This window comes from Coregonus lavaretus (genome assembly GCF_964263955.1).
Source record: "Coregonus lavaretus genome assembly, chromosome: 2".
In the NCBI taxonomy this organism is placed as follows: Eukaryota; Metazoa; Chordata; class Actinopteri; order Salmoniformes; family Salmonidae; genus Coregonus; species Coregonus lavaretus.
Window position 1 is genome coordinate 85,572,982 of NC_139989.1, and position 25,726 is coordinate 85,598,707.

General features: G+C 36.8%; 1 protein-coding gene and 1 long non-coding RNA gene across 2 annotated transcripts; both read left to right on the forward strand.

Moving 5' to 3' along the window:
* Positions 1 to 203: 203 nt before the first annotated feature.
* LOC311140971 (uncharacterized protein) lies at positions 204 to 14,924 on the forward strand (the record flags this gene model as incomplete). Its single annotated transcript, XM_084176233.1, has 15 exons — positions 204 to 227; positions 2,495 to 2,572; positions 4,255 to 4,332; positions 5,136 to 5,213; positions 6,015 to 6,092; positions 6,896 to 6,973; positions 7,778 to 7,855; positions 8,660 to 8,737; positions 9,541 to 9,618; positions 10,422 to 10,499; positions 11,303 to 11,380; positions 12,184 to 12,261; positions 13,063 to 13,107; positions 13,944 to 14,021; positions 14,826 to 14,924. The coding sequence occupies 15 exons, from the start codon at positions 204 to 206 to the stop codon at positions 14,922 to 14,924; spliced, it is 1,104 nt and encodes a 367-aa protein (XP_084032359.1).
* A 799-nt stretch (positions 14,925 to 15,723) lies between these two features.
* LOC311142501 lies at positions 15,724 to 18,400 on the forward strand. The gene is made up of 4 exons (XR_014614328.1): positions 15,724 to 15,785; positions 16,589 to 16,666; positions 17,470 to 17,547; positions 18,351 to 18,400. It is a non-coding gene; the product is annotated as an uncharacterized lncRNA (long non-coding RNA).
* Positions 18,401 to 25,726: the final 7,326 nt, after the last annotated feature.

The following is a 25,726-nucleotide window of genomic DNA, read 5'->3' on the forward strand; positions in this document are numbered from 1 at the left end:
TTTGTGGAGAAAACGTAAATCTGTTTCCTTCTTCAATTTTAGCATAGATGCATCCTGCGAAGATGGTTCACTGGGGAGGCTGGTAAATGATGCCCACAGGTCCCCAAATTGCTAAATGAAAAAGATGATAGTCCAATGTAAACCTCATCTTTGCTTGTTTGCTATTGAAAACATCCAAGCACAGAGTGAAATAACCTATGATTATGGATAATCTCAGTGGCCATGACGTGCTCTGGTAAGTAAATCTGCTTTGATATATTATAATGTATAGGATCTGTCAAAGAATTATAAAATATATAAATACATGTCCCTTCTTGCATGTATGTTGTCACCGCTTTATATATATATATACAGTTGAAGTCGGAAGTTTACATACACCTTAGCCAAATACATTTAAACTCAGTTTTTCACAATTCCTGACATTTAATCCAAGTAAAAATTCCCTGTTTTAGGTCAGTTAGGATCACCACTTTATTTTAAGAATGTGAAATGTCAGAATAATAATAGAGAGAATTATTTATTTCAGCTTTTATTTATTTCATCACATTCCCAGTGGGTCAGAAGTTTACATACACTCAATTAGTATTTGGTAGCATTGCCTTTAAATTGTTTAACTTGGGTCAAACGTTTCGGGTAGCCTTCCACAAGCTTCCCACAATAAGTTGGGTGAATTTTGGCCGATTCCTCCTGACAGAGCTGGTGTAACTGAGTCAGGTTTGTAGGCCTCCTTGCTCGCACACGCTTTTTCAGTTCTGCCCACACATTTTCTATAGGATTGAGGTCAGGGCTTTTTGATGGCCACTCCAAAACCTTGACTTTGTTGTCCTTAAGCCATTTTGCCACAACTTTGGAAGTATGCTTGGGGTCATTGTCCATTTGGAAGACCCATTTTCAACCAAGCTTTAACTTCCTGACTGATGTCTTGAGATGTTGCTTCAATATATCCACATAATTTTCCTTCCTCATGATGCCATCTATTTTGTTAAGCGCACCAGTCCCTCCTGCAGCAAAACAACCCCACAGCATGATGCTGCCACCCCCGTGCTTCACGGTTGGGATGGTGTTCTTCGGCTTGCAAGCCTACCCCCTTTTTCCTCCAAACATATTGATGATCATTAAGGCCAAACAGTTCTATTTTTGTTTCATCAGACCAGAGGACATTTCTCCAAAAAGTACGATCTTTGTCCCCATGTGCAGTTGCAAACCACAGTCTGGCTTTTTTATGGCGGTTTTGAAGCAGTGGCTTCTTCCTTGCTGAGCGGCCTTTCAGGTTATGTCGATATAGGACTTGTTTTACTGTGGATATAGATACTTTTGTACCTGTTTCCTCCAGCATCATCACAAGGTCCTTTGCTGTTGTTCTGGGATTGATTTGCACCTTTCGCACCAAAGTACATTCATCTCTAGGAGACAGAACGCGTCTCCTTCCTGAGCGGTATGACGGCTTCGTGGTCCCATGGTGTTTATACTTGCGTACTATTGTTTGTAGAGATGAACGTGGTACCTTCAGGCGTTTGGAAATTGCTCCCAAGGATGAACCAGACCATAACAATGGTCATTAAGGCCAAACAGTTCTATTTTTGTTTCATCAGACCAGAGGACATTTCTCCAAAAAGTACGATCTTTGTCCCCATGTGCAGTTGCAAACCACAGTCTGGCTTTTTTTATGGCGGTTTTGAAGCAGTGGCTTCTTCCTTGCTGAGCGGCCTTTCAGGTTATGTCGATATAGGACTTGTTTTACTGTGGATATAGATACTTTTGTACCTGTTTCCTCCAGCATCATCACAAGGTCCTTTGCTGTTGTTCTGGGATTGATTTGCACCTTTCGCACCAAAGTACATTCATCTCTAGGAGACAGAACGCGTCTCCTTCCTGAGCGGTATGATGGCTTCGTGGTCCCATGGTGTTTATACTTGCGTACTATTGTTTGTAGAGATGAACGTGGTACATTCAGGCGTTTGGAAATTGCTCCCAAGGATGAACCAGACTTGTGGAGGTCTACACATTTTTTTCTGAGGTCTTGGCTGATTTCTTTTGATTTTCCCATGATGTCAAGCAAAGAGGCACTGAGTTTGAAGGTAGGCCTTGAAATAGATCCACAGGTACACCTCTCCAATTGACTCAAATGATGTCAATTAACCTATCAGAAGCTTCTAAAGCCATGACATCATTTTCTGGAATTTTCCAAGCTGTTTAAATGCACAGTCAACTTAGTGTATGTAAACTTCTGACCCACTGGAATTGTGATACAGTGAATTATAAGTGAAAAAATCTGTCTGTAAACAATTGTTGAAAAAATTACTTGTATCATGCACAAAGTAGATGTCCTAACCAACTTGGCAAAACTATAGTTTGTTAACAAGAAATTTGTGGAGTGGTTGAAAAACAAGTTATAATGACTCCAACCTAAGTGTATGTAAACTACCAACTTCAACTGTATACACTGATTAAATAGAGTATAATACAGAATATTTCTTGTTGTGTTTCGTTGCAGACACCAAGTGACAAGATCCCAGCTCAACCTTCAGCAGACCCAGAAGTGAGACAGAGATCCACTTCATCCTTCCAACAGGTTATTACACATTTATTGTAGATCTTTTCTATTTAAATTAAATTGTTGTCTCAGTTCATTCCAATATATGAATTACATGGCTTTTTACTGTATTACAACCAACCTTTTGTGTAAAATGTTCACAATATCAAAATTCCCATAACTTGTTTCGATATCATAGCGTAAACAAAATTAGCCCGACCATTTGACAGAACTAACCGCCCCTCAAAACATAAAATTAATCTTTATTCTCTCTAATGCCTACGTTTTTGTATTTTTGGGGCAATGCTTTTGTCCATTTAACATATTTCTTATCAATTTGCGTGATTTAATTGATATGGCAGTTGATCCATTTACGTTGCTTTTAAGGTGGTGAGCTTTCTTTTACAACAAAAGGATAACTCAAAGTCAGGAACCTTGATTCCAGATGTGTTCAGTCGTCAAGTCCTCGTTTGGTAATTAGGCTGTTCAAGACGTAAATGTGTTTCAGATTACGTCCCGATATGGTATGACCCAACCAGAGTAGAGTATGTGTGTTACACGGTCATCATATTGTTGGTTAGCAGATATTGTACAGTTTTAACCATTTTTATAGAGTCTTTCATAAAAAGCCCAGATTCATATATTAATTATCTTTCCTAACATCTTTGGTCAATGCAGCCCTTGACCTCAGCAATGAGTCTCACCCCAAAGGCGATTATGATAGACAGGTGGTAGGAATATATTGTGACTGAACTGAGTATGATCATTAGTTTACGAAATAGATATGATCTATATTATAAAACACAATATTTCTGACATGTTATTGTTGTATTTCGTTGCAGACACCAAGTGACAAGATCCCAGCTCAACCTTCAGCAGACCCAGAAGTAAGACAGAGATCCACTTTATCCTTCCAACAGGTTATTACACATTTATTGTAGATCTTTTCTATTTAAATTAAATTGTTGTGTCAGTTCATTCCAATATATAAATGACATGGCTTTTTACTGTATTACAACCAACCTTTTGTGTAAAATGTTCACAAAATCAACATTCCCATAACTTGTTTCGATATCATAGTGTAAACAAAATTAGCCCGACCATTTGACAGAACTAACCGCCCTCAAAATATACAATTAATCTTTATTCTCTCTAATGCCTATGTTTTGTATTTTTGGGGCAATGTTTTTGCCCATTTAACATATTTCTTATCAATTTGCGTGATTTAATTTATATGGCAGTTGATCCATTTACATTACTTTTAAGGTTGTGAGCTTTCGTTGACAACAACATGATAACTCAAAGTCAGGAACGTGGACTCTAGATGTGTTCAGTCGTCAAGTCCTCATTTGGTAATTAGGCTGTTCAAGACGTAATTGCCTTTCAGATTACGTCCCGATATGGTATGACCCAACCAGAGTAGAGTGTGTGTGTTACACGGTCCTCATATTGTTGGTTGGCAGATATTGTACAGTTTTAACAATTTTTATAGAGTTTTACATAAAAAGCCCAGATCCATATATGAATTATCTTTCCTAACATCTGTGGTCAATGCAGCCCTTGACCTCAGCAATGAGTCTCACCCCAAAGGCGATTATGATAGACAGGTGGTAGGAATATATTGTGACCGAACTGAGTATGATCATTAGTTTACGAAATAGATATGATCTATATTATAAAACACAATATTTCTGACATGTTATTGTTGTATTTCGTTGCAGATACCAAGTGACAAGATCCCAGCTCAACCTTCAGCAGACCCAGAAGTGAGACAGAGATCCACTTCATCCTTCCAACAGGTTATTACATATTTATTGTAGATCTTTTCTATTTAAATTAAATTGTTGTCTCAGTTCATTCCAAAATATGAATTAAATGGCTTTTTACTGTATTATAACCAACCTTTTGTGTAAAATGTTCACAAAATCAACATTCCCATAACTTGTTTCGATATCATAGTGTAAACAAAATTAGCCCGACCATTTGACAGAACTAATCGCCCCTCAAAATATAAAAATAATCTTTATTCTCTCTAATGCCTATGTTTTTGTATTTTTGGGGCAATGTTTTTGCCCATTTAACATATTTCTTATCAATTTGCGTGATTTAATTTATATGGCAGTTGATCCATTTACATTACTTTTAAGGTTGTGAGCTTTCTTTGACAACAAAAGGATAACTCAAAGTCAGGAACCTTGACTCTAGATGTGTTCAGTCGTCATGTCCTCATTTGGTACTAAGGCTGTTCAAGACGTAAATGTGTTTCAGATGACGTCCCGATATGGTATGACCCAACCAGAGTAGAGTGTGTGTGTTACACGGTCCTCATATTGTTGGTTGGCAGATATTGTACAGTTTTAACAATTTTTATAGAGTTTTACATAAAAAGCCCAGATCCACATATGAATTATCTTTCCTAACATCTGTGGTCAATGCAGCCCTTGACCTCAGCAATGAGTCTCACCCCAAAGGCGATTATGATAGACAGGTGGTAGGAATATATTGTGACTGAACTGAGTATGATCATTAGTTTACTAAATAGATATGATCTATATTATAAAACACAATATTTCTGACATGTTATTGTTGTATTTCGTTGCAGACACCAAGTGACAAGATCCCAGCTCAACCTTCAGCTGACCCAGAAGTGAGACAGAGATCCACTTCATCCTTCCAACAGGTTATTACATATTTATTGTAGATCTTTTCTATTTAAACTAAATTGTTGTGTCAGTTCATTCCAATATATAAATGACATGGCTTTTTACTGTATTACAACCAACCTTTTGTGTAAAATGTTCACAAAATCAACATTCCCATAACTTGTTTCGATATCATAGTGTAAACAAAATTAGCCCGACCATTTGACAGAACTAACCGCCCTCAAAATATACAATTAATCTTTATTCTCTCTAATGCCTATGTTTTGTATTTTTGGGGCAATGTTTTTGCCCATTTAACATATTTCTTATCAATTTGCGTGATTTAATTTATATGGCAGTTGATCCATTTACATTACTTTTAAGGTTGTGAGCTTTCGTTGACAACAACATGATAACTCAAAGTCAGGAACGTGGACTCTAGATGTGTTCAGTCGTCAAGTCCTCATTTGGTAATTAGGCTGTTCAAGACGTAATTGCCTTTCAGATTACGTCCCGATATGGTATGACCCAACCAGAGTAGAGTGTGTGTGTTACACGGTCCTCATATTGTTGGTTGGCAGATATTGTACAGTTTTAACAATTTTTATAGAGTTTTACATAAAAAGCCCAGATCCATATATGAATTATCTTTCCTAACATCTGTGGTCAATGCAGCCCTTGACCTCAGCAATGAGTCTCACCCCAAAGGCGATTATGATAGACAGGTGGTAGGAATATATTGTGACCGAACTGAGTATGATCATTAGTTTACGAAATAGATATGATCTATATTATAAAACACAATATTTCTGACATGTTATTGTTGTATTTCGTTGCAGACACCAAGTGACAAGATCCCAGCTCAACCTTCAGCAGACCCAGAAGTGAGACAGAGATCCACTTCATCCTTCCAACAGGTTATTACATATTTATTGTAGATCTTTTCTATTTAAATTAAATTGTTGTCTCAGTTCATTCCAAAATATGAATTAAATGGCTTTTTACTGTATTATAACCAACCTTTTGTGTAAAATGTTCACAAAATCAACATTCCCATAACTTGTTTCGATATCATAGTGTAAACAAAATTAGCCCGACCATTTGACAGAACTAACCGCCCCTCAAAATATAAAAATAATCTTTATTCTCTCTAATGCCTATGTTTTTGTATTTTTGGGGCAATGTTTTTGCCCATTTAACATATTTCTTATCAATTTGCGTGATTTAATTTATATGGCAGTTGATCCATTTACATTACTTTTAAGGTTGTGAGCTTTCTTTGACAACAAAAGGATAACTCAAAGTCAGGAACCTTGACTCTAGATGTGTTCAGTCGTCATGTCCTCATTTGGTACTAAGGCTGTTCAAGACGTAAATGTGTTTCAGATGACGTCCCGATATGGTATGACCCAACCAGAGTAGAGTGTGTGTGTTACACGGTCCTCATATTGTTGGTTGGCAGATATTGTACAGTTTTAACAATTTTTATAGAGTTTTACATAAAAAGCCCAGATCCACATATGAATTATCTTTCCTAACATCTGTGGTCAATGCAGCCCTTGACCTCAGCAATGAGTCTCACCCCAAAGGCGATTATGATAGACAGGTGGTAGGAATATATTGTGACTGAACTGAGTATGATCATTAGTTTACTAAATAGATATGATCTATATTATAAAACACAATATTTCTGACATGTTATTGTTGTATTTCATTGCAGACACCAAGTGACAAGATCCCAGCTCAACCTTCAGCTGACCCAGAAGTGAGACAGAGATCCACTTCATCCTTCCAACAGGTTATTACATATTTATTGTAGATCTTTTCTATTTAAATTAAATTGTTGTCTCAGTTCATTCCAAAATATGAATTAAATGGCTTTTTACTGTATTACAACCAACCTTTTGTGTAAAATGTTCACAAAATCAACATTCCCATAACTTATTTCGATATCATAGTGTAAACAAAATTAGCCCGACCATTTGACAGAACTAACCGCCCCTTAAAAAAACATAAAAATAATCTTTATTCTCTCTAATGCCTATGTTTTTGTATTTTTGGGGCAATGTTTTTGCACATTTAACATATTTCTTATCAATTTGCGTGATTTAATTGATATGGCAGTTGATCCATTTACATTACTTTTAAGGTTGTGAGCTTTCTTTGACAACAAAAGGATAACTCAAAGTCAGGAACCTTGACTCTAGATGTGTTCAGTCGTCAAGTCCTCATTTGGTACTAAGGCTGTTCAAGACGTAAATGTGTTTCAGATGACGTCCCGATATGGTATGACCAAACCAGAGTAGAGTGTGTGTTACACGGTCCTCATATTGTTGGTTGGCAGATATTGTACAGTTTTAACAATTTTTATAGAGTTTTACATAAAAAGCCCAGATCCATTTATGAATTATCTTTCCTAACATCTGTGGTCAATGAAGCCCTTGACTTCAACAATGAGTCTCACCCCAAAGGCGATTATGATAGACAGGTGGTAGGAATATATTGTGACTGAACTGAGTATGATCATTAGTTTACGAAATAGATATGATCTATATTATAAAACACAATATTTCTGACATGTTATTGTTGTATTTTGTTGCAGACACCAAGTGACAAGATCCCAGCTCAACCTTCAGCAGACCCAGAAATGAGACAGAGATCCACTTCATCCTTCCAACAGGTTATTACATATTTATTGTAGATCTTTTCTATTTAAATTAAATTGTTGTCTCAGTTCATTCCAAAATATGAATTAAATGGCTTTTCACTGTATTACAACCAACCTTTTGTGTAAAATGTTCACAAAATCAACATTCCCATAACTTGTTTCGATATCATAGTGTAAACAAAATTAGCCCGACCATTTGACAGAACTAACCGCCCCTTAAAAAAACATAAAAATGATCTTTATTCTCTCTAATGCCTATGTTTTTGTATTTTTGGGGCAATGTTTTTGCACATTTAACATATTTCTTATCAATTTGCGTGATTTAATTGATATGGCAGTTGATCCATTTACATTACTTTTAAGGTTGTGAGCTTTCTTTGACAACAAAAGGATAACTCAAAGTCAGGAACCTTGACTCTAGATGTGTTCAGTCGTCAAGTCCTCATTTGGTACTAAGGCTGTTCAAGACGTAAATGTGTTTCAGATGACGTCCCGATATGGTATGACCAAACCAGAGTAGAGTGTGTGTTACACGGTCCTCATATTGTTGGTTGGCAGATATTGTACAGTTTTAACAATTTTTATAGAGTTTTACATAAAAAGCCCAGATCCATTTATGAATTATCTTTCCTAACATCTGTGGTCAATGAAGCCCTTGACTTCAACAATGAGTCTCACCCCAAAGGCGATTATGATAGACAGGTGGTAGGAATATATTGTGACTGAACTGAGTATGATCATTAGTTTACGAAATAGATATGATCTATATTATAAAACACAATATTTCTGACATGTTATTGTTGTATTTTGTTGCAGACACCAAGTGACAAGATCCCAGCTCAACCTTCAGCAGACCCAGAAATGAGACAGAGATCCACTTCATCCTTCCAACAGGTTATTACATATTTATTGTAGATCTTTTCTATTTAAATTAAATTGTTGTCTCAGTTCATTCCAAAATATGAATTACATGGCTTTTCACTGTATTACAACCAACCTTTTGTGTAAAATGTTCACAAAATCAACATTCCCATAACTTGTTTCGATATCATAGTGTAAACAAAATTAGCCCGACCATTTGACAGAATTACTCGCCCCTCAAAACATAAAATTAATCTTTATTCTCTCTAATGCCAATGTTTTTGTATTTTTGGGGCAATGTTTTTGCCCATTTAACATATTTCTTATCAATTTGCGTGATTTAATTTATATGGCAGTTGATACATTAACATTACTTTTAAGGTGGTGAGCTTTCTTTGACAACAAAAGGATAACTCAAAGTCAGGAACATTGATTCCAGATGTGTTCAGTCGTCAAGTCCTCATTTGGTAATTAGGCTGTTCAAGACGTAAATGTGTTTCAGATTACGTCCCGATATGGTATGACCCAACCAGAGTAGAGTGTGTGTGTTACACGGTCCTCATATTGTTGGTTAGCAGATATTGTACAGCTTTAACCATTTTTATAGAGTCTTGGATAAAAAGCCCAGATCCATATATGAATTATCTTTCCTAACATCTGTGGTCAATGCAGCCCTTGACCTCAGCAATGATTCTCACCCCAAAGGCGATTATGATAGACAGGTGGTAGGAATATATTGTGACTGAACTGAGTATGATCATTAGTTTACGAAATAGATATGATCTATATTATAAAACACAATATTTCTGACATGTTATTGTTGTATTTCGTTGCAGACACCAAGTGACAAGATCCCAGCTCAACCTTCAGCAGACCCAGAAGTGAGACAGAGATCCACTTCATCCTTCCAACAGGTTATTACACATTTATTGTAGATCTTTTCTATTTAAATTAAATTGTTGTCTCAGTTCATTCCAAAATATGAATTAAATGGCTTTTTACTGTATTACAACCAACCTTTTGTGTAAAATGTTCACAATATCAAAATTCCCATAACTTCTTTCGATATCATAGCATAAACAAAATTAGCCCGACCATTTGACAGAACTAACCGTCCCTCAAAACATAAAATTAATCTTTATTCTCTCTAATGCCAATGTTTTTGTATTTTTGGGGCAATGTTTTTGCCCATTTAACATATTTCTTATCAATTTGCGTGATTTAATTTATATGGCAGTTGATACATTAACATTACTTTTAAGGTGGTGAGCTTTCTTTGACAACAAAAGGATAACTCAAAGTCAGGAACATTGATTCCAGATGTGTTCAGTCGTCAAGTCCTCATTTGGTAATTAGGCTGTTCAAGACGTAAATGTGTTTCAGATTACGTCCCGATATGGTATGACCCAACCAGAGTAGAGTGTGTGTGTTACACGGTCCTCATATTGTTGGTTAGCAGATATTGTACAGCTTTAACCATTTTTATAGAGTCTTGGATAAAAAGCCCAGATCCATATATGAATTATCTTTCCTAACATCTGTGGTCAATGCAGCCCTTGACCTCAGCAATGATTCTCACCCCAAAGGCGATTATGATAGACAGGTGGTAGGAATATATTGTGACTGAACTGAGTATGATCATTAGTTTACGAAATAGATATGATCTATATTATAAAACACAATATTTCTGACATGTTATTGTTGTATTTCGTTGCAGACACCAAGTGACAAGATCCCAGCTCAACCTTCAGCAGACCCAGAAGTGAGACAGAGATCCACTTCATCCTTCCAACAGGTTATTACACATTTATTGTAGATCTTTTCTATTTAAATTAAATTGTTGTCTCAGTTCATTCCAAAATATGAATTAAATGGCTTTTTACTGTATTACAACCAACCTTTTGTGTAAAATGTTCACAATATCAAAATTCCCATAACTTCTTTCGATATCATAGCATAAACAAAATTAGCCCGACCATTTGACAGAACTAACCGTCCCTCAAAACATAAAATTAATCTTTATTCTCTCTAATGCCTATGTTTTTGTATTTTTGGGGCAATGTTTTTGCCCATTTAACATATTTCTTATCAATTTGCGTGATTTAATTAATATGGCAGTTGATCCATTTACATTACTTTTAAGGTTGTGAGCTTTCTTTGACAACAAAAGGATAACTCAAAGTCAGGAACCTTCATTCCAGATGTGTTCAGTCGTCAAGTCCTCATTTGGTAATTAGGCTGTTCAAGACGTAAATGTGTTTCAGATTACGTCCCGATATGGTATGACCCAACCAGAGTAGAGTGTGTGTGTTACACGGTCCTCATATTGTTGGTTAGCAGATATTGTACAGTTTTAACCATTTTTATAGAGTCTTGCATAAAAAGCCCAGATCCATATATGAATTATCTTTCCTAACATCTGTGGTCAATGCAGCCCTTGACCTCAGCAATGAGTCTCACCCCAAAGGCGATTATGATAGACAGGTGGTAGGAATATATTGTGACTGAACTGAATATGATCATTAGTTTACTAAATAGATATGATCTATATTATAAAACACAATATTTCTGACATGTTATTGTTGTATTTCGTTGCAGACACCAAGTGACAAGATCCCAGCTCAACCTTCAGCAGAACCAGAAGTGAGACAGAGATCCACTTCATCCTTCCAACAGGTTATTACATATTTATTGTAGATCTTTTCTATTTAAATTAAATTGTTGTCTCAGTTCATTCCAAAATATGAATTAAATGGCTTTTTACTGTATTATAACCAACCTTTTGTGTAAAATGTTCACAAAATCAACATTCCCATAACTTGTTTCGATATCATAGTGTAAACAAAATTAGCCCGACCATTTGACAGAACTAATCGCCCCTCAAAATATAAAAATAATCTTTATTCTCTCTAATGCCTATGTTTTTGTATTTTTGGGGCAATGTTTTTGCCCATTTAACATATTTCTTATCAATTTGCGTGATTTAATTTATATGGCAGTTGATCCATTTACATTACTTTTAAGGTTGTGAGCTTTCTTTGACAACAAAAGGATAACTCAAAGTCAGGAACCTTGACTCTAGATGTGTTCAGTCGTCATGTCCTCATTTGGTACTAAGGCTGTTCAAGACGTAAATGTGTTTCAGATGACGTCCCGATATGGTATGACCCAACCAGAGTAGAGTGTGTGTGTTACACGGTCCTCATATTGTTGGTTGGCAGATATTGTACAGTTTTAACAATTTTTATAGAGTTTTACATAAAAAGCCCAGATCCACATATGAATTATCTTTCCTAACATCTGTGGTCAATGCAGCCCTTGACCTCAGCAATGAGTCTCACCCCAAAGGCGATTATGATAGACAGGTGGTAGGAATATATTGTGACTGAACTGAGTATGATCATTAGTTTACTAAATAGATATGATCTATATTATAAAACACAATATTTCTGACATGTTATTGTTGTATTTCGTTGCAGACACCAAGTGACAAGATCCCAGCTCAACCTTCAGCTGACCCAGAAGTGAGACAGAGATCCACTTCATCCTTCCAACAGGTTATTACATATTTATTGTAGATCTTTTCTATTTAAACTAAATTGTTGTGTCAGTTCATTCCAATATATAAATGACATGGCTTTTTACTGTATTACAACCAACCTTTTGTGTAAAATGTTCACAAAATCAACATTCCCATAACTTGTTTCGATATCATAGTGTAAACAAAATTAGCCCGACCATTTGACAGAACTAACCGCCCTCAAAATATACAATTAATCTTTATTCTCTCTAATGCCTATGTTTTGTATTTTTGGGGCAATGTTTTTGCCCATTTAACATATTTCTTATCAATTTGCGTGATTTAATTTATATGGCAGTTGATCCATTTACATTACTTTTAAGGTTGTGAGCTTTCGTTGACAACAACATGATAACTCAAAGTCAGGAACGTGGACTCTAGATGTGTTCAGTCGTCAAGTCCTCATTTGGTAATTAGGCTGTTCAAGACGTAATTGCCTTTCAGATTACGTCCCGATATGGTATGACCCAACCAGAGTAGAGTGTGTGTGTTACACGGTCCTCATATTGTTGGTTGGCAGATATTGTACAGTTTTAACAATTTTTATAGAGTTTTACATAAAAAGCCCAGATCCATATATGAATTATCTTTCCTAACATCTGTGGTCAATGCAGCCCTTGACCTCAGCAATGAGTCTCACCCCAAAGGCGATTATGATAGACAGGTGGTAGGAATATATTGTGACCGAACTGAGTATGATCATTAGTTTACGAAATAGATATGATCTATATTATAAAACACAATATTTCTGACATGTTATTGTTGTATTTCGTTGCAGACACCAAGTGACAAGATCCCAGCTCAACCTTCAGCAGACCCAGAAGTGAGACAGAGATCCACTTCATCCTTCCAACAGGTTATTACATATTTATTGTAGATCTTTTCTATTTAAATTAAATTGTTGTCTCAGTTCATTCCAAAATATGAATTAAATGGCTTTTTACTGTATTATAACCAACCTTTTGTGTAAAATGTTCACAAAATCAACATTCCCATAACTTGTTTCGATATCATAGTGTAAACAAAATTAGCCCGACCATTTGACAGAACTAACCGCCCCTCAAAATATAAAAATAATCTTTATTCTCTCTAATGCCTATGTTTTTGTATTTTTGGGGCAATGTTTTTGCCCATTTAACATATTTCTTATCAATTTGCGTGATTTAATTTATATGGCAGTTGATCCATTTACATTACTTTTAAGGTTGTGAGCTTTCTTTGACAACAAAAGGATAACTCAAAGTCAGGAACCTTGACTCTAGATGTGTTCAGTCGTCATGTCCTCATTTGGTACTAAGGCTGTTCAAGACGTAAATGTGTTTCAGATGACGTCCCGATATGGTATGACCCAACCAGAGTAGAGTGTGTGTGTTACACGGTCCTCATATTGTTGGTTGGCAGATATTGTACAGTTTTAACAATTTTTATAGAGTTTTACATAAAAAGCCCAGATCCACATATGAATTATCTTTCCTAACATCTGTGGTCAATGCAGCCCTTGACCTCAGCAATGAGTCTCACCCCAAAGGCGATTATGATAGACAGGTGGTAGGAATATATTGTGACTGAACTGAGTATGATCATTAGTTTACTAAATAGATATGATCTATATTATAAAACACAATATTTCTGACATGTTATTGTTGTATTTCATTGCAGACACCAAGTGACAAGATCCCAGCTCAACCTTCAGCTGACCCAGAAGTGAGACAGAGATCCACTTCATCCTTCCAACAGGTTATTACATATTTATTGTAGATCTTTTCTATTTAAATTAAATTGTTGTCTCAGTTCATTCCAAAATATGAATTAAATGGCTTTTTACTGTATTACAACCAACCTTTTGTGTAAAATGTTCACAAAATCAACATTCCCATAACTTATTTCGATATCATAGTGTAAACAAAATTAGCCCGACCATTTGACAGAACTAACCGCCCCTTAAAAAAACATAAAAATAATCTTTATTCTCTCTAATGCCTATGTTTTTGTATTTTTGGGGCAATGTTTTTGCACATTTAACATATTTCTTATCAATTTGCGTGATTTAATTGATATGGCAGTTGATCCATTTACATTACTTTTAAGGTTGTGAGCTTTCTTTGACAACAAAAGGATAACTCAAAGTCAGGAACCTTGACTCTAGATGTGTTCAGTCGTCAAGTCCTCATTTGGTACTAAGGCTGTTCAAGACGTAAATGTGTTTCAGATGACGTCCCGATATGGTATGACCAAACCAGAGTAGAGTGTGTGTTACACGGTCCTCATATTGTTGGTTGGCAGATATTGTACAGTTTTAACAATTTTTATAGAGTTTTACATAAAAAGCCCAGATCCATTTATGAATTATCTTTCCTAACATCTGTGGTCAATGAAGCCCTTGACTTCAACAATGAGTCTCACCCCAAAGGCGATTATGATAGACAGGTGGTAGGAATATATTGTGACTGAACTGAGTATGATCATTAGTTTACGAAATAGATATGATCTATATTATAAAACACAATATTTCTGACATGTTATTGTTGTATTTTGTTGCAGACACCAAGTGACAAGATCCCAGCTCAACCTTCAGCAGACCCAGAAATGAGACAGAGATCCACTTCATCCTTCCAACAGGTTATTACATATTTATTGTAGATCTTTTCTATTTAAATTAAATTGTTGTCTCAGTTCATTCCAAAATATGAATTAAATGGCTTTTCACTGTATTACAACCAACCTTTTGTGTAAAATGTTCACAAAATCAACATTCCCATAACTTGTTTCGATATCATAGTGTAAACAAAATTAGCCCGACCATTTGACAGAACTAACCGCCCCTTAAAAAAACATAAAAATGATCTTTATTCTCTCTAATGCCTATGTTTTTGTATTTTTGGGGCAATGTTTTTGCACATTTAACATATTTCTTATCAATTTGCGTGATTTAATTGATATGGCAGTTGATCCATTTACATTACTTTTAAGGTTGTGAGCTTTCTTTGACAACAAAAGGATAACTCAAAGTCAGGAACCTTGACTCTAGATGTGTTCAGTCGTCAAGTCCTCATTTGGTACTAAGGCTGTTCAAGACGTAAATGTGTTTCAGATGACGTCCCGATATGGTATGACCAAACCAGAGTAGAGTGTGTGTTACACGGTCCTCATATTGTTGGTTGGCAGATATTGTACAGTTTTAACAATTTTTATAGAGTTTTACATAAAAAGCCCAGATCCATTTATGAATTATCTTTCCTAACATCTGTGGTCAATGAAGCCCTTGACTTCAACAATGAGTCTCACCCCAAAGGCGATTATGATAGACAGGTGGTAGGAATATATTGTGACTGAACTGAGTATGATCATTAGTTTACGAAATAGATATGATCTATATTATAAAACACAATATTTCTGACATGTTATTGTTGTATTTTGTTGCAGACACCAAGTGACAAGATCCCAGCTCAACCTTCAGCAGACCCAGAAATGAGACAGAGATCCACTTCATCCTTCCAACAGGTTATTACATATTTATTGTAGATCTTTTCTATTTAAATTAAATTGTTGTCTCAGTTCATTCCAAAATATGAATTACATGGCTTTTCACTGTATTACAACCAACCTTTTGTGTAAAATGTTCACAAAATCAACATTCCCATAACTTGTTTCGATATCATAGTGTAAACAAAATTTGCCCGACCATTTGACAGAATTACTCGCCCCTCAAAACATAAAATTAATCTTTATTCTCTCTAATGCCAATGTTTTTGTATTTTTGGGGCAATGTTTTTGCCCATTTAACATATTTCTTATCAATTTGCGTGATTTAATTGATATGGCAGTTGATACATTAACATTACTTTTAAGGTGGTGAGCTTTCTTTGACAACAAAAGGATAACTCAAAGTCAGGAACATTGATTCCAGATGTGTTCAGTCGTCAAGTCCTCATTTGGTAATTAGGCTGTTCAAGACGTAAATGTGTTTCAGATTACGTCCCGATATGGTATGACCCAACCAGAGTAGAGTGTGTGTGTTACACGGTCCTCATATTGTTGGTTAGCAGATATTGTACAGCTTTAACCATTTTTATAGAGTCTTGGATAAAAAGCCCAGATCCATATATGAATTATCTTTCCTAACATCTGTGGTCAATGCAGCCCTTGACCTCAGCAATGATTCTCACCCCAAAGGCGATTATGATAGACAGGTGGTAGGAATATATTGTGACTGAACTGAGTATGATCATTAGTTTACGAAATAGATATGATCTATATTATAAAACACAATATTTCTGACATGTTATTGTTGTATTTCGTTGCAGACACCAAGTGACAAGATCCCAGCTCAACCTTCAGCAGACCCAGAAGTGAGACAGAGATCCACTTCATCCTTCCAACAGGTTATTACACATTTATTGTAGATCTTTTCTATTTAAATTAAATTGTTGTCTCAGTTCATTCCAAAATATGAATTAAATGGCTTTTTACTGTATTACAACCAACCTTTTGTGTAAAATGTTCACAATATCAAAATTCCCATAACTTCTTTCGATATCATAGCATAAACAAAATTAGCCCGACCATTTGACAGAACTAACCGCCCCTCAAAACATAAAATTAATCTTTATTCTCTCTAATGCCTATGTTTTTGTATTTTTGGGGCAATGTTTTTGCCCATTTAACATATTTCTTATCAATTTGCGTGATTTAATTAATATGGCAGTTGATCCATTTACATTACTTTTAAGGTTGTGAGCTTTCTTTGACAACAAAAGGATAACTCAAAGTCAGGAACCTTCATTCCAGATGTGTTCAGTCGTCAAGTCCTCATTTGGTAATTAGGCTGTTCAAGACGTAAATGTGTTTCAGATTACGTCCCGATATGGTATGACCCAACCAGAGTAGAGTGTGTGTGTTACACGGTCCTCATATTGTTGGTTAGCAGATATTGTACAGTTTTAACCATTTTTATAGAGTCTTGCATAAAAAGCCCAGATCCATATATGAATTATCTTTCCTAACATCTGTGGTCAATGCAGCCCTTGACCTCAGCAATGAGTCTCACCCCAAAGGCGATTATGATAGACAGGTGGTAGGAATATATTGTGACTGAACTGAATATGATCATTAGTTTACTAAATAGATATGATCTATATTATAAAACACAATATTTCTGACATGTTATTGTTGTATTTCGTTGCAGACACCAAGTGACAAGATCCCAGCTCAACCTTCAGCAGAACCAGAAGTGAGACAGAGATCCACTTCATCCTTCCAACAGGTTATTACACATTTATTGTAAATCTTTTCTATTTAAATTAAATTGATGTCTCAGTTCATTCCAAAATATGAATTAAATGGCTTTTTACTGTATTACAACCAACCTTTTGTGAAAAATGTTCACAAAATCAACATTCCCATAACTTGTTTCGATATCATAACGTAAACAAAATTAGCCTGACCATTTGACAGAACTAACCGCCCCTCAAAACATAAAATTAATCTTTATTCTCTCTAATGCCTATGTTTTTGTATTTTTGGGGCAATGTTTTTGCCCATTTAACATATTTCTTATCAATTTGCGTGATTTAATTTATATGGCAGTTGATCCATTTACATTACTTTTGAGGTTGTGAGCTTTCTTTGACAACAAAAGGATAACTCAAAGTCAGGAACCTTGACTCTAGATGTGTTCAGTCGTCAAGTCCTCATTTGGTACTAAGGCTGTTCAAGACGTAAATGTGTTTCAGATGACGTCCCGATATGGTATGTCCCAACCAGAGTAGAGTGTGTGTGTTACACGGTCCTCATATTGTTGGTTGGCAGATATTGTACAGTTTTAACAATTTTTATAGAGTTTTACATAAAAAGCCCAGATCCACATATGAATTATCTTTCCTAACATCTGTGGTCAATGCAGCCCTTGACCTCAGCAATGAGTCTCACCCCAAAGGCGATTATGATAGACAGGTGGTAGGAATATATTGTGACTGAACTGAGTATGATCATTAGTTTACTAAATAGATATGATCTATATTATAAAACACAATATTTCTGACATGTTAATGTTGTATTTCGTTGCAGACACCAAGTGACAAGATCCCAGCTCAACCTTCAGCAGACCCAGAAGTGAGAAAGAGATCCACGTCATCCTTCCAACAGGTTATTACACATTTATTGTAGATCTTTTCTATTTAAATTAAATTGTTGTCTCAGTTCATTCCAAAATATGAATTAAATGGCTTTTTACTGTATTACAACCAACCTTTTGTGTAAAATGTTCACAATATCAAAGTTCCCATAACTTATTTCGATATCATAGCATAAACAAAATTAGCCCGACCATTTGACAGAACTAACCGTCCCTCAAAACATAAAATTAATCTTTATTCTCTCTAATGCCTATGTTTTTGTATTTTTGGGGCAATGTTTTTGCCCATTTAACATATTTCTTATCAATTTGCGTGATTTAATTAATATGGCAGTTGATCCATTTACATTACTTTTAAGGTTGTGAGCTTTCTTTGACAACAAAAGGATAACTCAAAGTCAGGAACCTTGACTCTAGATGTGTTCAGTCGTCAAGTCCTCATTTGGTACTAAGGCTGTTCAAGACGTAAATGTGTTTCAGATGACGTCCCGATATGGTATGACCCAACCAGAGTAGAGTGTGTGTGTTACACGGTCCTCATATTGTTGGTTAGCAGATATTGTACAGTTTTAACCATTTCTATAGAGTCTTGCTTAAAAACCCCAGATCCACATATTCATTTTTTCATTTATATGTCATCTATAAAACGGTATTGTCAATTTCTTAACCCAAATTATTTTCACATACAGTATAATGTATAATATCCTAATTTACTGTTACGGTACTGTGTTCTTCATAATTTCATTCAAGGCAAGCAAGTCCAGTGGAATTGTACCCTTCCAGTGTCCTATTGCAAAGCAGGTAAGAAAGCTGCATTCTTGTCATTAGATAAAATAGTTCATGTCTTTGTTAACACATTGTGGTATTTTTGATGTGAGGAAACATTGTAGAAATTTGTACAGCTTAGAAAAAAACGCCATCTGCAAAATCTGAGGCGCCGTCATGATCGTTGTGAGGATCGTTATAAGAAGAGATAGCTGAGAGACAGAGGTCTTTCAATCAGTTTACTAGAATACATTTTTCTGTGAGTATGTAGGTGTTATGCACAATGTGATGGTACTGTAGGGAGTATGATACCCTAGGTATTAATACATGTATAAAGTTATTGACAGAATTAGATGCTTTTTTTTCTCCATTTTCCTTCAGACCTTGATGAATCTTCGGATGCTGCCGACTATCTTCCAGTCTCATGTGGCAATTCCTCGGATGCTTCTATTATAAGTACTACAAGAATATAAAACCACAGAAAAGAATCTCCACCACAAATTGTCAGAGAACACACCATTAGGGAATGTTACAGCACACAGTGGGGATAGTACCACCAGTTCAGAGAAGCCAAGAACATTAAGTTATTCAAAGATGCGCAGCAATCCTTGTACTTCAGTAATAAGCTGCAGTGCCAATTCATCAGAAAAAACATCACACCAGAAAAGCTCCATAAATGTCACACCTTTGTCAATAACAGCAAAAGGAAGCAAGTACAACAAGAAGCAATTTTGTCTTTATTGTAAAAAGGCCAATTATAAATTGGCAAGACACCTCGAATCCATCCACAGTGAAAAGCCTGATGTTGCAATGGCTTTCAGTTTTAATAAAGGATCCCGCAAAAGAAGAGAGTTGTTACGCTCTCTTAAGAAGAGATGAAACTTTGACCATAATACTGAAGTGGCAAGCTGTGGCACTGGAGAGATGGTTGCCTGTAAAAGACCTAGTAATGCAAAACCATCTGATGACTACCGTCACTGCAAATTTTGCGAAGGACTGTATGCAAGAAATTCGCTATGGAGACATGTGAGAAACTGCCCGAAAAAGTCTGTTGAGGGAGAGCCTCAAGTTGGGCGAAAACGGATTCAACTGCACTTACCAAGACCTGACTCAGTTAAGGAAACTGTTTGGAAGATTGCTTGTGAAATGAACCAGGATGACGTTTCCTCGGTTGTAAGGAGTGAAACTGAATTCCTTTGTATCGGCGAGTCACTGTTGAATTCCAGGAAACCATATGAGAGAAGGAATGACTACATACGGCAAAAAATTAGAGAGATGGCAAGACTATTGATAACGGCAAGGGCTATAACACCTTTGAAGAGCACCGAAGTCCTTGTTATGCCCTGTAACTTTCCCCATGTGATACAGGCAGTAAGATATGTTGCTGGTTATGATGTCGAAAGCAACTCGTATAAAATCCCATCATTGGCTTTGAAATTGGGACACAGTTTAGCCAAAGTTGCAGGCATTATTCAATGCAATGCCATCATTGCAAATCGCCCTGCTGTTGCAGAGTCTGCAAAGCAATTTGCCACTTTACATCAGAAAAAGTGGACAGAGTCCATTTCAGCTGCCGCATTGGGTACACTTCAACAAGCCAAATGGAATAAACCACAGGTTTTACCCTTTACAGAGGATGTGTCGGTGCTGCACACGTTTCTTGCTACTGAGCGTGCTAAGTGTATGAAGGACCTTGAGGAAGAACCCAACAGCAAAAGCTTTGGAAATCTTGCTAAAGTGACTTTGACGCAGGTAGTACTATTTAACAGAAGGAGGGAAGGGGAAGTTTCAAAAATGGAGCTTCAGTCTTTCACATCCAGGGATCTTACGGAGCTGAATCCAGACATTGTGAGGGGCCTTACTGACTTCGAGAGGAAGCTTGCAGAGCACTTTGAGAGAGTTGAGATTCGAGGTAAAAGGTCAAGAAAGGTTCCAGTGCTTCTAACCCCTGACATGATCACTGCTATGGACCTCCTCTTGATAAGCAGAAAAGAGTGTCAAGTCCACAAAGAAAATGTGTACATGTTTGCACGGCCATGTGTCCTTTCCCATTACAGAGGCTCCGACTGCTTTCGCAAGTATGCAAACAATGTGGTGCAAAGAACCCAGAGGCACTCACCTCAACAAGATTGCGGAAACAAGTCGCCACTTTGTCCACACTACTAAACCTCAAAGAAAATGAAATGGATCAACTTGCCACCTTTCTAGGACATGACATCCGTGTCCATAGAGAATTCTATCGGCTTCCAGAGAGTACCCTGCAGCTCGCAAAAGTCAGCAAACTGTTGATAGCAATCGAAAAAGGAAGACTGCCTTACCTGCAGGGGAAAGGGCTGGGTGACATTGAGGTCAATCCTGAAGGTAACATTTTGTTTGAAATATAGTTTTTAGCCACTTCAAATATAACTATTATAAGTGTTGTTAGTCCTTAATTTAAATAATTGGCCGTAAATGTTTTTTACCCAACCAGATGAAGTAGAAATGAGTGATGATGATTCCAGTGAAGAAACCATTGCTGACCTACATCAATGCAAAGGTATCCTGACTTGCATATATGTGGTAATATCTTTAAGTTATGTCACATAAATGCACATTTCTGTGGGGATTATCAAAATGATCCTCTATCTGTTTTTAAACAATCACATTGGTGGTGATAAATAATTCCACATTTATGGATTTGCAATCAGTTTATGTTTATATCTCAAATATCAGTTAATATCTAATGTAGAATTGCATATTGCCTGACATTGAGGTTGTTTACAGTGAATAATACAAGCAAGCAAACGTATTGTCATGAAGCTCATAGAACATAATTACATTCATTATTACTTTGCAAAGTCTCAACAACAGAGACTTCTAGGGACCAGACACTTCTGAGACAAACACCAGAGTCAACCACCCTGGACAACATGGAGGGCACTTCTGAGTCAACCACCCTGGACAACATGGAGGGCACTTCTGAGTCAACCACCCTGGACAACATGGAGGGCACTTCTGAGTCAACCACCCTGGACAACATGAAGGGCACTCCTGAGTCAACCACCTTGGATAACGTACACATGAGCAACACACAACCAAGACATGGTAAAATAGTCACATCCCAAGCATCCTCAAAGTGCTCCAAAGGAAAGCAAGGTTAGTAAGCATTTTGTATTCACATGTATTGATAACATCATATAACTACTAACTAGAATCCTTTGTATCATATCCTCCATTTGTCACTTTAGCAGAGCTCATTGTTAATCAGTTGTATTTTGTTTCCATTTATGAAAGCTGTGAAGGTGAGAAGCAAGTGGACAGGTGATGAAGTGAAAGCTGTTGAGTGGCATTTGCTTAATTTCATAACAAGCTGCAGAATACCAGGTGAAAAGGACTGTGACTCCTGCCTCCAAGCAGAGCCAGTAGCTCTGAAAGACAGAGACTGGGGTTGCTATCAAATACTACATCCACAACAGAAATGTAGCATTAAAAAGGAAGATGAATAGATAGAACTAGAGCATGCCAACTGTAGCTCAGGTACCATTCAATTCCAATTTCAATCAGCTTCTCCTCAGATAGTGTTAATATCTGTGGGTTTCATGTTCATATTATTTTATTTTCCTTAAATGATTTATATTGTTGGTTCTTGTACAAACATGCCACATAGGCTCGACTGTAGATCCCACATGTTTGTATGTTTATGTATAATTGAGGGCTATTAATGAGCATATGTTTGCCACTAATGGTCAAATTTTTTTGGGATAACAGTTGATGATATAGGTTAATACTCTGCTCTCATTGACAGGGAAAAGAGATAAACAGTACTTAAAGGGATTGTTATTGTTCCCAAGTTTTCAGAAGCACTTTGTTCTTAACCACAAGTTGTTGAATGTGGCAAGGTGTTTAAATTACTGTTAAACTATTACCATTTCAATGGGTGCTTGTAACAGGCCTTGTGTATGGTAACTTGCACTATGTAACTATGATGTAAATCCCTATGTTATTTAGACAGGTTAGCTGAATGTACACTGTCATGTTTCATAGAAGCTGGATGCTTTAATAGAGAGTTTCTCATTCATTTCAAACATGCCATTTCTACTGCCTTGTGCATAGCAGGGAAGGAGGCAAAGTGTAGGTGGTCTATTCTGGGTGTTCAATTGATTTGTTAATTTGTATATTTTCGCTGGCACTCAATAAAAATAAGGCATAAAGTGTTCCCTCTTTTTTTACATGAATATTGACTGCAAATGTATTGTTATAAATAACAATAATACGACATAAACAGTAGACTGAGAATATATTATATTTATGAGCTATGTGAACATGGATAGGTATTTCTGTTGAAGGTTACCTATCTGGTGAGCATGATTATTATAATAATTTTTTTAAAGCTTTAGTTAAGTATTGTACACCTATGATTCTTATGCAGACATTTCAACATGTAACCGGAACCACGTTCAAATACAGACCCTATTTACAGGTTCTTCATAAGTCACATAAACCTGAAAATCAGTGTGTATCTATGGGCTGCTGTTGCTATGGGCCTTATATGTCACATGAACCTGAAAAAGTCCTCATATATACTATTAAAATCAGGTCTGAACAAAATATAGCCCTAGACAAAATCTCAACAGATGGATGTATACCTAGAATCATGGGACCAAACTATTCTGATTCCCAGGTCTCTTGGACCTTGGGAAAGGCATGTCCCAATATGTCACATTTTTGTCATAAGTCCTGATATTGTCTATAAACACGTATGTGTGTGTGTGTGTGTGTGTGTGTGTGAGTTCAGGTGTATCCCTCAATGACTGTCTGTTCTTCTGCTTACCGCTACAGTGTGGAACATGGTGGAGAGAACACAATGAAACCTGGACTTAGAACATGTGAGTGTTGACTGCTGTGAAGAATATGACTAAGAATAAGTCTTAATTCAAGTGAAGTCAAAGTCAAAGACCACCATAATTACTTACTTGTTAATATTAAATATCAGCTGTAGTTCTACAGAAGCACAAATCAGGGACACCAAAGTTTACAAAGAGTTGCTTTGACAATGTGTGTGTGTGTGTGACGTGTTTGTGTTACTTTAGAAATGTGTGTGTGTGTTAAGGGTGTGTGTGTGTGTGTGTGTGTTTGTGTGTGTGTGTGTGTGTGTGTTCAGTTTGTGTGTGTGTGTGTGTGTGTGTGTGTGTGTGTTTGTTCAGGATTTGTGTGTGTGTGTGTGTGTGTTCAGTGTGTGTGTTTGTGTGTGTGTGTTCAGGATGTGTGTGTGTGTGTGTGTTTGTGTGTGTGTGTGTATGTGTGTGTGTGTAATTAATGGGAATAAGTGTGTTTTATATTACCATACAGTATAACATATGATCATTCAACAAGTCTCAACCTTAACTTCTCCTTTTGATACCTAGAAACATCTACATTAAATGAATTAGTGAAAAGTGAGTTAACATTCTAATGTGAATGATGATGATTTCTAATATTGTGTCTGGTTTCATCCATCAGATGTCTGTGATCTCACACTGGACCTAAACACAGTAAACAGATTCCTCTCTCTGTCTGAGGAGAACAGAAAGGTGACTGGGGGGAAAGAGGATCAGATGTATCCTGATCACCCAGAGAGATTTGAGGACAGGAGACAGGTGCTGTGTAGAGAGGGTCTGACTGGGCGCTGTTACTGGGAGGTAGAGTGGAGTGGGAGAGGGGCTGTTATAGGAGTGGCATATAAAGGAATCAGCAGGAGAGGAAGGGGTTATGACTGTATGATCGGATGTAATGACAAGTCCTGGAGTCTGTTCTGCTCTGACAACAGTTACTCTGCCTGTCACAATAATAACCCCACTACCATAGACGTCCCCTCCTCCAGCTCCCACAGAGTAGGAGTGTATCTGGACTGGCCAGCCGGCACTCTGTCCTTCTACAGAGTCTCCTCTGACACACTGACCCACCTGAACACATTCCACTCCACATTCACTGAGCCCCTCTATCCAGGGTTTAGGGTTTATGGTGTTGACTCCTCAGTGTCCCTGTAAATAATAACCATGGTAACACTGACACACACACACACACACACACACACACACACTGGACACACACACACTGACATACTGGACACACACATAAAATCTGGACACACACACACACTAGATACACTGGACACACACACTGTACACACACACTGACACAAACTGGACACACAAACACACTTGATACACACACACTGTACACACACACACACACACACACACACACACACACACACACTGGACAAACACACTGGACAGAAACACACACACTGGACACAAACACTGGATACACACACACTGGAAACACACACATACACACACAAACACACACACACACACACACACACTGGAAACACACACATACACACACACACACACACACACACACACACACTGGACAAACACAAACACTGGACAAACTCACACTGGACATACACACACACACACACACACTGGACACACACACACTGTACACACACACACACACACACACACTGAACACACACACTGGACACACACACACACACACACTGGACACACACACA